We start from the raw sequence: 12,500 nt of genomic DNA, 5'->3' as shown, positions 1-12,500 counted from the left end.
CTCAGGAAGATGACATTTTTATTTATTTTTTTACCTTTATTTAACTAGGCAAGTCAGTTAAGAACAAATTATTATTTTCAATTACGTCCTAGGAACAGTGGGTTAACTGTCTTGTTCAGGGGCAGAACCACAGATTTGTACCTTGTCAGCTCGGGGGTTTGAACTTGCAACCTTCCGGTTACTAATCCAACACTCTAACCACTAGGTTACCATGCCGCCCGTCACATCATCCTATATGAGCAAATAGCAAGCATTTTTTAAACGCTCCTCTCTACCTTCCTCTCCTCTCTCCTCCCCTCCTCCCTCTCCTCTCCTCTTCCCTCTCCTCCTCCCTCTCCTCTCCTCTCCCCTCTTCTCCCCTCCCCTCTTCTCCCCTCCCCTCTTCTCCCCTCTCCTCTCCTCCCCTCCCCTCTCCTCTCCTCCCCTCCCCTCCCCTCCCCTCGTCCCCTCTCCTCTCCCCTCCCCCCTCTCCTCTCCTCTCCTCCCCTCTCCCCTCCCCTCTCCTTTCCTCTCCTCTCCCCTCCCCCCTCTCCTCTCCTCTCCTCTCCTCCCCCCTCCCCCCTCTCCTCTCCCCTCCCCTCCCCCCTCTCCTCCCCTCTCCCCTCCTCCCCCCTCCCCTCTCCTCTCCTCTCCTCTCCTATCCTCTATGCTCCCCCCATGTGGTCCATCTTTCTGTTCATCTCAGAGTGGTAGAAGACATATCTAACAAGATACCTACTACTCAATAACCAGCTGCAGTTACACTGTCAATCTGAACTGAGCATCACAATGTGTGTATGTGTGTGTGTGTGTGTGTGTGTGTGTGTGTATGTGTGTGTGTGTAGGTGTGTATGCGTGTGTGTGTTAAGTCTCAACCGTGCTCCACAGCACAGTAATCTTTTTACCAATCAGGACGCTGTTCCCGGCTCTGACCTCGGTTGCCCTGGCGACTGGGATAGCAGTGTCAGAGGAAGGATCTTCCAGCTGTAACCAGTCATTCCTGGGGCTGCCTTCCAAAGGACACTCTATTCCCTACATAGTGCACTACTTTTAACCAGAGTCCTATGGGGGAAATAGGGAACCATTTGGACAGTCTGAGTTCTTCATTTGGGTCATTTTGAGGTAATTTGACCAAAATGTCCCGATAGCAAAAGAAGGTAAAAAAAAGTATTGGCAATTTGCTAGTGCTGCAGTAGAGGAATGGACTTTTCAGATGGCACCAGGATCATTTACTTCCTGTTTGCTTTCTACAAAGAGTTTGGGCTACTTCCTGTTTGCTTTCTACAAAGAGTTTGGGCTACTTCCTGTTTGATGTCTACTAAGAGTTTGGGCTACTTCCTGTTTGCTTTTTACAAAGAGTTTGGGCTACTTCCTGTTTGCTTTCTACAAAGAGTTTGGGCTACTTCCTGTTTGTTTTTTACAAAGAGTTTGGGCTAACTTCCTGTTTGCTGTCGACAAAGAGTTTGGGCTACTTCCTGTTTGCTTTCTACAAAGAGTTTGGGCTACTTCCTGTTTGCTTTCTACAAAGAGTTTGGGCTACTTCCTGTTTGCTGTCTACAAAGAGTTTGGGCTACTTCCTGTTTGCTGTCTACAAAGAGTTTGGGCTACTTCCCGTTTGCTTTCTACAAAGAGTTTGGGCTACTTCCTGTTTGCTGTCTACAAAGAGTTTGGGCTACTTCCTGTTTGCTGTCTACAAAGAGTTTGGGCTACTTCCTGTTTGCTGTCTACAAAGATTGTGGGCTACTTCCTGTTTGTTGTCTACAAAGAGTTTGGGCTACTTCCTGTTTGATGTCTACTAAGAGTATGTGTTTTCATGGTTCGATGTCATACTAACCTGACTTGACTAGTAGGCTGTACTTTAGGCAGGTCTATAGTAGTGTTAGTTGTAGCTGTAGTTAGTTAGATGATACTAACCTGACTTGACTAGTAGGCTGTACTTTAGGCAGGTCTATAGTAGAGTTAGTTGTAGCTGTAGTTAGTTAGATGATACTAACCTGACTTGACTAGTAGGCTGTACTTTAGGCAGGTCTATAGTGAGCTTCCCCTCCTGGTTGTGCTGAGTAGAGTAGAGGACAGGTTTAGTCTTCAGGAGGTCTGGGGCGGTCCTGATGGACACCTGCTGCTGAAGACCGCCGGCTGTGTTTCCTCTGGACATCAACACAAAGCTGTAGTCTGTATCAGGCTGTAGTCGGGTGATCAACTTCCTCTTCAGGTTCCCCTGTACCTCCACACTCTGCTGGTTATACAGGATCTGGAGAGAGACACAGCACACACACCACACACACACACACAACACACACATACACACACACACACACACAACACACACACACACACACACACACACAACACACACACACACATACACACATACACACAACATACACACACACACACACACACACACACACACACACACACAACACACACACAGGGTCAAATAGTGGTTAGTGTTAGGAAGACACACACACACACACACACACACACACACACAGACAGACAGACAAGACAGACAGACAGACTTTTACCTTGAAAGGCACTTGGGACTTGTAGTTTTCTGGCACTTCCCATGTGAGCAGGACTGATGTTTTCATGACGGCTTTGACACCGAAGCTTGTGGCAAACGCTGGGGGGGGGGGGGGGGGGGGGTGGGTTAAAATATCTCGTTTAGATTATTACTGTCTGGACCTGACAACTTTAAACACGTTTCTTTATTACATTTGATTACACATATTGAACAACACACCAGGTTCACAGTGGTTTACCATGACACGCACACTGCAGTAGGAGGAGAACACTGAGGCTTCAAATATTCACATCTGGTGATAAATAAATCATCTATCCAACATGTATGAAGGTGAAACGCATGAGGACACCAGCCCATGGGTAATGAGGTGCGTGAGAGGACTGGAGCGTGAAGTACAGTGTGAATGTAGCATACAATGAGACAATAAGGTACTGGGGACAGGAGAGGAGGAGAGAGGAGAGGTGGGGAGGGGAGAGGAGAGGGGTACTGTGGGGTAGAGAGGAGGAGAGGAGAGGAGAGAGGAGGAGAGGAGAGGAGAGGCGAGGAGAGGACAGGGGAGAGGAGAGGAGAGAGGTACTGTGGGGTAGAGAGGAGGAGAGGAGAGGTGAGGAGAGGACAGGGGAGAGGAGAGGAGAGGAGAGAGGTACTGTGGGGTAGAGAGGAGGAGAGGAGAGGAGAGGCGAGGAGAGGACAGGGGAGAGGAGAGGAGAAGAGAAGAGAAGAGAATAGAGGAAGGTAGGAGAGGATAGGATAGGATAGGAGAGGAGAGGACAGGACAGGACAGGAGAGGAGAGGAGAGGAGAGGAGAGGAGAGGAGAGGAGAGGACAGGAGAGGACAGGAGAGGAGGAGAAGAGAGGAGAGTAGAGGACAGGAGAGGATAGAGAGGAGAGGACAGGAGAAGAGAGGACAGGAGAGGATAGAGAGGAGGACAGGATGGGTTTAAGAAGACAAGTCTCCACTCTACACATTATGTGCATGTCAGTGTGATTAATGTGTTAAGAGTGTGTCTAAACCTATGGATTGTGTGTGTGTGTGTGTGTGTGTGTGTGTGTGTGTGTGTGTGTGTGTGTGTGTGTCTCTCACCAGGTGAGGTAGATGTTGTCCTGCTCTGTATACTAGGACTGAAGGGTCCCCCTCCTCTACTGGTGAATGCCTGGACTCTGATGTCATAGGTGGTGTCATGTTTCAGGCCCTGGATGGTCATGTGTGTGTCCATCGTCCTGTTAAGACAAGATACCAATTTCATTTTTCAGAGCCTATTTTCACACGTGCATCATCACAACAACGATAACAATAGATACAGTGCCTTGCGAAAGTATTCGGCCCCCTTGAACTTTGAGACCTTTTGCCACATTTCAGGCTTCAAACATAAAGATATAAAACTGTATTTTTTTGTGAAGAATCAACAACAAGTGGGACACAATCATGAAGTGGAACGACATTTATTGGATATTTCAAACTTTTTTAACAAATCAAAAACTGAAAAATTGGGCGTGCAAAATTATTCAGCCCCCTTAAGTTAATACTTTGTAGCGCCACCTTTTGCTGCGATTACAGCTGTAAGTCGCTTGGGGTATGTCTCTATCAGTTTTGCACATCGAGAGACTGACATTTTTTCCCATTCCTCCTTGCAAAACAGCTCGAGCTCAGTGAGGTTGGATGGAGAGCATTTGTGAACAGCAGTTTTCAGTTCTTTCTACAGATTCTCGATTGGATTCAGGTCTGAACTTTGACTTGGCCATTCTAACACCTGGATATGTTTATTTTTGAACCATTCCATTGTAGATTTTGCTTTATGTTTTGGATCATTGTCTTGTTGGAAGACAAATCTCCGTCCCAGTCTCAGGTCTTTTGCAGACTCCATCAGGTTTTCTTCCAGAATGGTCCTGTATTTGGCTCCATCCATCTTCCCATCAATTTTAACCATCTTCCCTGTCCCTGCTGAAGAAAAGCAGGCCCAAACCATGATGCTGCCACCACCATGTTTGACAGTGGGGATGGTGTGTTCAGGGTGATGAGCTGTGTTGCTTTTACGCCAAACATAACGTTTTGCATTGTTGCCAAAAAGTTCAATTTTGGTTTCATCTGACCAGAGCACCTTCTTCCACATGTTTGGTGTGTCTCCCAGGTGGCTTGTGGCAAACTTTAAACAACACTTTTTATGGATATCTTTAAGAAATGGCTTTCTTCTTGCCACTCTTCCATAAAGGCCAGATTTGTGCAATATGCGACTGATTGTTGTCCTATGGACAGAGTCTCCCACCTCAGCTGTAGATCTCTGCAGTTCATCCAGAGTGATCATGGGCCTCTTGGCTGCATCTCTGATCAGTCTTCTCCTTGTATGAGCTGAAAGTTTAGAGGGACGGCCAGGTCTTGGTAGATTTGCAGTGGTCTGATACTCCTTCCATTTCAATATTATCGCTTGCACAGTGCTCCTTGGGATGTTTAAAGCTTGGGAAATCTTTTTGTATCCAAATCCGGCTTTAAACTTCTTCACAACAGTATCTCGGACCTGCCTGGTGTGTTCCTTGTTCTTCGCTTTTAACGGACCTCTGAGACTATCACAGTGCAGGTGCATTTATACGGAGACTTGATTACACACAGGTGGATTGTATTTATCATCATTAGTCATTTAGGTCAACATTGGATCATTCAGAGATCCTCACTGAACTTCTGGAGAGAGTTTGCTGCACTGAAAGTAAAGGGGCTGAATAATTTTGCACGCCCAATTTTTCAGTTTTTGATTTGTTAAAAAAGTTTGAAATATCCAATAAATGTCGTTCCACTTCATGATTTTGTCCCACTTGTTGTTGATTCTTCACAAAAAAATACAGTTTTATATCTTTATGTTTGAAGCCTGAAATGTGGCAAAAGGTCGCAAAGTTCAAGGGGGCCGAATACTTTCGCAAGGCACTGTACATTATATATATAAAGCACTGTCTATAGAACCAATAACATACGGAGCAATGTAGGACAGGGGGAAAGGACAGGGGGACAGGACAGGGGGACAGGACCGGGGGACAGGACAGGGGGACAGGACAGGGGGACAGGAAAGAACCAATAACATACAGAGCAATGTAGGACAGGGGGACAGGACAGGGGGACAGGACAGGGGGACAGGACAGAACCAATAACATACAGAGCAATGTAGGACAGGGGGACAGGACAGGGGGACAGAACAGAACCAATAACATACAGAGCAATGTAGGACAGGGGGACAGGACAGGAGGACAGGACAGAACCAATAACATAAAGAGCAACGTAGGACAGGGGGACAGGGGGCCAGGACAGAACCAATAACATACAGAGCAATGTAGGACAGGGGGACAGGACAGGGGGACAGGACAGAACCAATAACATACAGAGCAATGTATGACAGGGGGCCAGAAGATAGTAGGGGTGGTATACAGAAGATAGTAGGGGTGGTATACAGAAGATAGTAGGGGTGGTATACAGAAGATAGTAGGGGTGGTAAACAGAAGATAGTAGGGGTGGTGTACAGAAGATAGTAGGGGTGGTATACAGAAGATAGTAGGGGTGGTATACAGAAGATAGTAGGGGTGGTATACAGAAGACAGTAGGGGTGGTATACAGAAGATAGTAGGGGTGGTGTACAGAAGATAGTAGGGGTGGTATACAGAAGATAGTAGGGGTGGTAAACAGAAGATAGTAGGGGTGGTATACAGAAGATAGTAGGGGTGGTATACAGAAGATAGTAGGGGTGGTATACAGAAGATAGTAGGGGTGGTATACAGAAGATAGTAGGGGTGGTATACAGAAGATAGTAGGGGTGGTATACAGAAGATAGTAGGGGTGGTATACAGAAGATAGTAGGGGTGGTGTACAGAAGATAGTAGGGGTGGTATACAGAAGATAGTAGGGGTGGTATACAGAAGATAGTAGGGGTGGTGTACAGAAGATAGTAGGGGTGGTATACAGAAGATAGTAGGGGTGGTGTTTAGAGGATAGTAGGGGTGGCAGGGTAGCCTAGTGGTTAGAGCGTTGGACTAGTAACCGGAAGGTTGCAAGTTCAAATCCCCGAGCTGACGAGGTACAAATCTGTCGTTCTGCCCCTGAACAAGGCAGTGTTCCTAGGACGTAATTGAAAATAACAATTTGTTCTTAACTGACTTGCCTAGTTAAATAATGGTAAAATAATTTTGGGGGGGTAAAACACCAAGTCCATTTTCTGGCAAGACATCAAATGATGAAGATATTCTCCGTCTACAATGTAGATTACGGTCCAAATAAAGAAAACCCTTAAATGACTAGGTGTCCAAATGTTTGACTGGTCCTGTATATCCTGTCTCTGGCTGGAGCACCCTACTGCTTTAAATGAGCATATACTGTAATCAATCAATCAATCAATGGATCAACAGTGAATAGTACCTGTTGGTGCTGTTGGTGTGGCTGTTGATGTCTCTGTACACCACAACATACTGCAATATCTTCCCGTTCCTCTCAGACAGCGCTGGGGGATCCCACGCCAGCTGGGTGGTCGACGTGGTCAACCTAAAAACACTAGCGTGTGTTAGTAGGTGCACGCTGCCTATTGGCTGTCGGCAATCTAGTCCTACGAGACGGGACTTCGTTTAAATAACACACCCCCCCCCCTTCATTATTCACAGACTCAGAAATAGAAGTACAAGGAGTATTCTTTCTAGCGGATATTGGTATCACACACACACACACAATAAATCAATCGATACGTAATTGTAATCGTCGTAAAGAGCGCAAATATTTCTAAAAGTTTGTTGATGCAAGGCCATAGCCATGATGACTGAAACAGAGCAAGGACTTAAAGGCCATTTTGTACCAGAAGTTTCCAAAACTTCAGCGGACCTTCGACTGCATTAAAGATGGCAGTTACAACAACTGTGCCAAGTTCTGTAAAGTAGATAGCCATGTTTTGGCACAGAGCTGCAGCACTCACATCTACTCACAGAGAGCACACACACACACACACACACACACACACACACACGCGCAGGTACGCACCCTGTCACGGAGAGTTTTAAGGGGTACCCGCTGGGCACGTCTTCTTGCGTGCTGATCTCCTTGACATAGGCCTCTCCGGTACCGGCGCGGTTCAACGCACTCAGCCGGAACACGTAGGTGGCGCCCTTGAGCAGTCCAGTGACGGTGTGGTGGTCGACCGTCCGTTTGAATTCCCGTGAGGTGTACGCCTGGATTCAATTAAAGTGGATTTTTATTTTTGAATAATAATAATAATAAATAAATAATACACAGTGTCTCCGGAAAATACTCAGATCGCTTGACTTTATTTCACATTTTGTTACGTTCCTTATTAAAGAATGGATTAAATAAATAAAATCCTCAGCAATCTACACACAATACCCCATAATGACAAAGCGAAAACAGGTTTAGATTTTTTTTTGCAAGTTTATTAAAAATAAAAAACAGAAAAACCTTATTTATATAAGTATTCAGACCCTTTGCTATGGGACTCGAAATTGAGCTCAGGTGCATCCTGCTTCCATTGATCCTCCTTGAGATGTTTCTACAACGTGATTGGAATCCACCTGTGGTAAATTCAATTGATTGGACATGATTTGGTAAGGCACACACCTGTCTATATAAGGTGCCACAGTTGACAGTGCACGTCAGAGCAAAAACCAAGCCATTAGGTCGAAGGAATTGTCCGTAGATCTCCGAGACAGGATTGTGTCAAAGCACAGATCTGGGGAAGGGTACTAAAACATTTCTGCAGCATTGAAGGTCCCCAAGAACACAGTGGCCTCCATCAATCTTAAATGGAAGAAGTTTGGAACCACCAAGACTCTTCCTAGAGCTGGCCGTCTGGCCAAGCTGATCAATCGGGGGAGAAGGGCCTTGGTCAGGGAGGTGACCAAGAACCACATGGTCACTCTGACAGAGCTCTAGAGTTCCTCTGTGGAGATGGGAGAACCTTCCAGAAGAACAACCATCTCTGTAGCACTGCACCATTCAGGCCTTTATGGTAGAGTGGCCAGACGGAAGCCACTCCTCAGTAAAAGGCACATGACAGCCCGCTTGGAGTTTACCAAAAGGCACCTAAAGACTCTGACCATGAGAAACAAGATTCTCTGGTCTGATGAAACCAAGATTGAACTCTTTGGCCTGAATGCCAAGCGTCACTTCTGGAGGAAACCAGGCAACATTCCTACGGTGAACCATGGTGGTGGCAGCATCATGCTGTGGGGATGTTTTTCAGCGGCAGGGACTGGGAGACTAATCAGGATCGAAGCAAAGATAAACGGAGCAGAGTACAGAGAGATCCTTGATGAAAACCTGCTCCAGAGCACTCAGGACCTCAGACTGGGGTGAAGGTTCACCTTCCAATGGACAACGACTCTAAGCACACAGCCAAGACAACGCAGGAGTGGCTTCGGGACAAGTCTCTGAATGTTCTTGAGTGGCCCAGCCAGAGCCCGGATTTGAACCCGATCGAACATCTCTGGAGAGACCTGAAAATAGCTGTGCAGCAACGCTCCCCATCCAACCTGACAGAGCTTGAGAGGATCTGCAGAGAAGAATGGGAGAAACTCCACAAATACAGGTGTGCCAAGCTTGTAGCATCATACCCAAGAAGACTCTACGCTGTAATCGCTTCCAAAGGTGCTTCAACAAAGTACTGAGTAAAAAGTCTGAATAATTATGTAAATGTGATATTTCTTTTTGACATTTTTTATAAATTTGCTTTAAAAAAATATATATGTTTTTGCTTTGTCATTATGGGGTATTGTGGTGTCATTATGGGGTATTGTGGTGTCATTATGGGGTATTGTGATGTCATTATGGGGTATTGTGATGTCATTATGGGGTATTGTGCTGTCATTATGGGATATTGTGGTGTCATTATGGGATATTGTGGTGTCATTATGGGGTATTGTGTGTAGATTGATGAGGGGAAAAAAAATACAATTGAAATAATTTCAGTATTAGTCTGTAACCTAACAAAATGTGGGAAAAGTCAAGGGGTCTGAATACTTTCCGAAGGCACCGTATATCAATATCATGAGCCTTTGATCTCAGAGAATAATACTGAAAGCAGTAATTAAAGGGGAAGTTGAAACCCGAACCAACGATTACAGTTCCTCCTGGCCTATAGGCTACTTTCACGGTGAGGAAGTTGGAGCCACAAACATCAAGTTCAAAATACCAAAACTTCCCTTTTAAAAACATTTATTTCCAAAGTGGTCCTAGGACCGTATTCAGAAATCGTCTCTGTGCGCTGGTCTAGAATCAGGTCCTCCCTTATCCATGTTATCATATTCATTATGATCTAAAGGGCCTAAACTGATCCTAGATCCGCAACTCTGGAGATGCTTCATGAATACAGGATGGTAAAAGACATCTACCGTGTCCTCTCGGAGTCTGTACTGCAGCTGGTAGCCCATCATTTCTCCCACCATGTCTTTAGGAGGCTGCCACTGGATCAGGGCAGTGTCACTGCTAGTGGTGCTGATCATCATGGTGGGGCGACCCGGGACTGGGGGGGGGGGGGGGGGGAGTAAGAGAAGATATATGAGGTAAGCTTCATACATCACACAGGCCTCTTGTTCAGTTTGGCCCTGAGATAAACAACATTCTCTCTGCAGAACATCTGAGTTTTCCTCCTGCTTCTCTATAAACAGCCTGCCAAACTTCGTGTGTTAGATGTCAGTGGCCAGTAACAGTATCCACCCCCTAGTGACCAGTAACGGTATCCCCCCCCCCCTAGTGGCCAGTAACGGTATGCCCCCCTAGTGACCAGTAACGGTATCCCCCCCCCCCCCCTAGTAGTGACCAGTAACGGTATGTATCCCCCCCCCCTAGTGGCCAGTAACGGTATGTATAACGGTATCCCCCCCCCCCCCCCCCCCCCCCTAGTGGCCAGTAACGGTATCCCCCCCCCCTAGTGGCCAGTAACGGTATCCCCCTAGTGGCCAGTAACGGTATCCCCCCCCCCCCCTAGTGGCCAGTAACGGTATCCCCCTAGTGGCCAGTAACGGTATCTCACCTGCTCCGGTGGTGGTGATGACTTTAGCTTTGCTACGCGCCCCGTCTCCCTTGGTGGTGTAGGCTGCCACGGTAACAGAGTAGGTGGTCTCGGAGTGCAGACCAGTGATGGTGGCCTCCTGAGAGAAGCAACATATGGTCATGGGTTAGAGGTTAGGGGTCATGGGTTAGAGGTCAGGGGTTAGAGATCGACCACGCAGACTGTGTGTGTGTGTGTGTGAGCGACACATTCGCCTTACTTCATGTATCCAAAAAACGCCACCCCCTTAGACAAGAATGCATCGACACACAAACACACACACACACTTATTTGCTTAAGCTTGGCACACACACACACAAACACCCCCACACACCTTTCTCCATCCACCTACAGTGGCTAGTAACGGTATCCCTCCCCCCCTAGTGGCCAGTAACGGTATCGCACCTTTCTCCATCCACCTACAGTGTCTAGTTTGATGCCAATTCAGAAACATGAAAAAATGAATTTTCCATCAACACTGATGTCTAAAATGGAGAAAGGTTGTTTTTTTTTTGAAGATACTGTGTCTGTCACCATAAAGCACTTCGCCAAACACACACAAACCCAGAGAAACAAACAGAGGAACCAGAACTGAACAGGGCTCCGTGTGTCAGTGGTCATACCTGGGTCACGTTCAGTAGGGCACAACGTATCAAAACATTTATATGACCGGAACAAACCGGGTACAGAAAACAGGGACACACAAGGTGGACTGGAACAAACCGGATCCTGAAGCTTTGGAACTGCAGCGAGCGCACACACAAAGACACACACACACAAAGACACACACACACAAAGACACACACACACACACACACAAAGACACACACACACACAAAGACACACACACACAAAGACACACACACACACACTCAGACACACTCAGACACACACACAGACACACACACACACTCAGACACACACACACTCAGACACACACACACTCAGACACACACACACTCAGACACACACAAAGACACACACACAGACACACACACACACTCAGACACACACACAGACACACACACACTCAAAACATACACACAGACACACACACACACTCAGACACACACACTCACACACACACTCAGACACACACACAAAGACACACACACAAAGACACACACACACACACACGCACGCACGCCTGTGTCTGAATGTCTTTGTCTGTGTGTGTGTGTGTGTGTCTTTGTGTCTGTGTGTGTCAGTGTGTGTGTGTGTGTGTCAGTGTGTGTGTGTGTGTGTTAGTGTGTGTGTGTGTGTGTCAGTGTGTGTGTGTGTGTGTGTGTGTGTGTGTGTGTGTGTGTGTGTGTGTGTGTCAGTGTGTGTGTGTGTGTGTGTGTGTGTGTGTGTGTGTGTGTGTGTGTGTGTGTGTGTGTGTGTGTGTGTTTAGCTCTATCAAGCCTGCAGTCTTGCTCTCGTATTCTCTCACTGTGATATTTGCCTTAATGCCGTTTCTCTAACTAATCAACGGTTTAATTTCCTAATCATGGAAGAACATTTAACAGTCTATATAAACCTGGAGAGTGTTTTTACAGTCGTTCTAAGTTGTCTCTCTGTGCTCCCTCATCAACTATAAAGAGAGACTGGAGGAGACCAGAGAGAGAAAATTGTGAATTTTCAGAAAACCTTTTAACTTTTATAGAGGAAAGATGCAATTACTGTAATCACACAGAATTACTTTTTTTACTGCCTGACTCAGTGATCTGGGCTGTCTGGGGAAGTCACATGGGGTTTCTGATGGCTGTTTAGGTAAAGGGTTTGCTCTACCTGCTACGCTGGGACCGAGAGACAGAAGAACAGCTTCTATCTCAAGGCCATTAGACTGCCAAACGGCCATCACTAGCACATCAGAGGGCCTACATGGGGACCCAATCACTGGACACTAACAAATGGATCAGGAGTCACTTTAAACAATGACACTTTAAAAACAATGCCACTTTATATAATGTCTACATATCCTACATTACTCA

The 12,500-nt window shown here is 46.4% G+C and overlaps 1 protein-coding gene across 1 annotated transcript in view; it reads right to left on the bottom strand.

Moving 5' to 3' along the window:
- Positions 1 to 12,500, bottom strand: part of LOC139386946 (receptor-type tyrosine-protein phosphatase F) — a gene marked incomplete in the record, with an annotated part of 253,682 nt that overhangs the window by 90,695 nt on the left and 150,487 nt on the right. Inside the window, 7 exon segments of the mRNA XM_071132849.1 lie at positions 1,974 to 2,230; positions 2,508 to 2,605; positions 3,591 to 3,727; positions 6,897 to 7,019; positions 7,506 to 7,693; positions 9,869 to 9,999; positions 10,510 to 10,627. Coding sequence (XP_070988950.1) covers positions 1,974 to 2,230; positions 2,508 to 2,605; positions 3,591 to 3,727; positions 6,897 to 7,019; positions 7,506 to 7,693; positions 9,869 to 9,999; positions 10,510 to 10,627 — 1,052 coding nt within the window.

Source organism: Oncorhynchus clarkii, chromosome 28 (assembly GCF_045791955.1).
Source record: "Oncorhynchus clarkii lewisi isolate Uvic-CL-2024 chromosome 28, UVic_Ocla_1.0, whole genome shotgun sequence".
Lineage (NCBI taxonomy): Eukaryota > Metazoa > Chordata > Actinopteri > Salmoniformes > Salmonidae > Oncorhynchus > Oncorhynchus clarkii.
The sequence above is the reverse complement of the archived record's forward strand: the minus strand, read 5'-3'. Positions and strand labels throughout refer to the sequence as shown.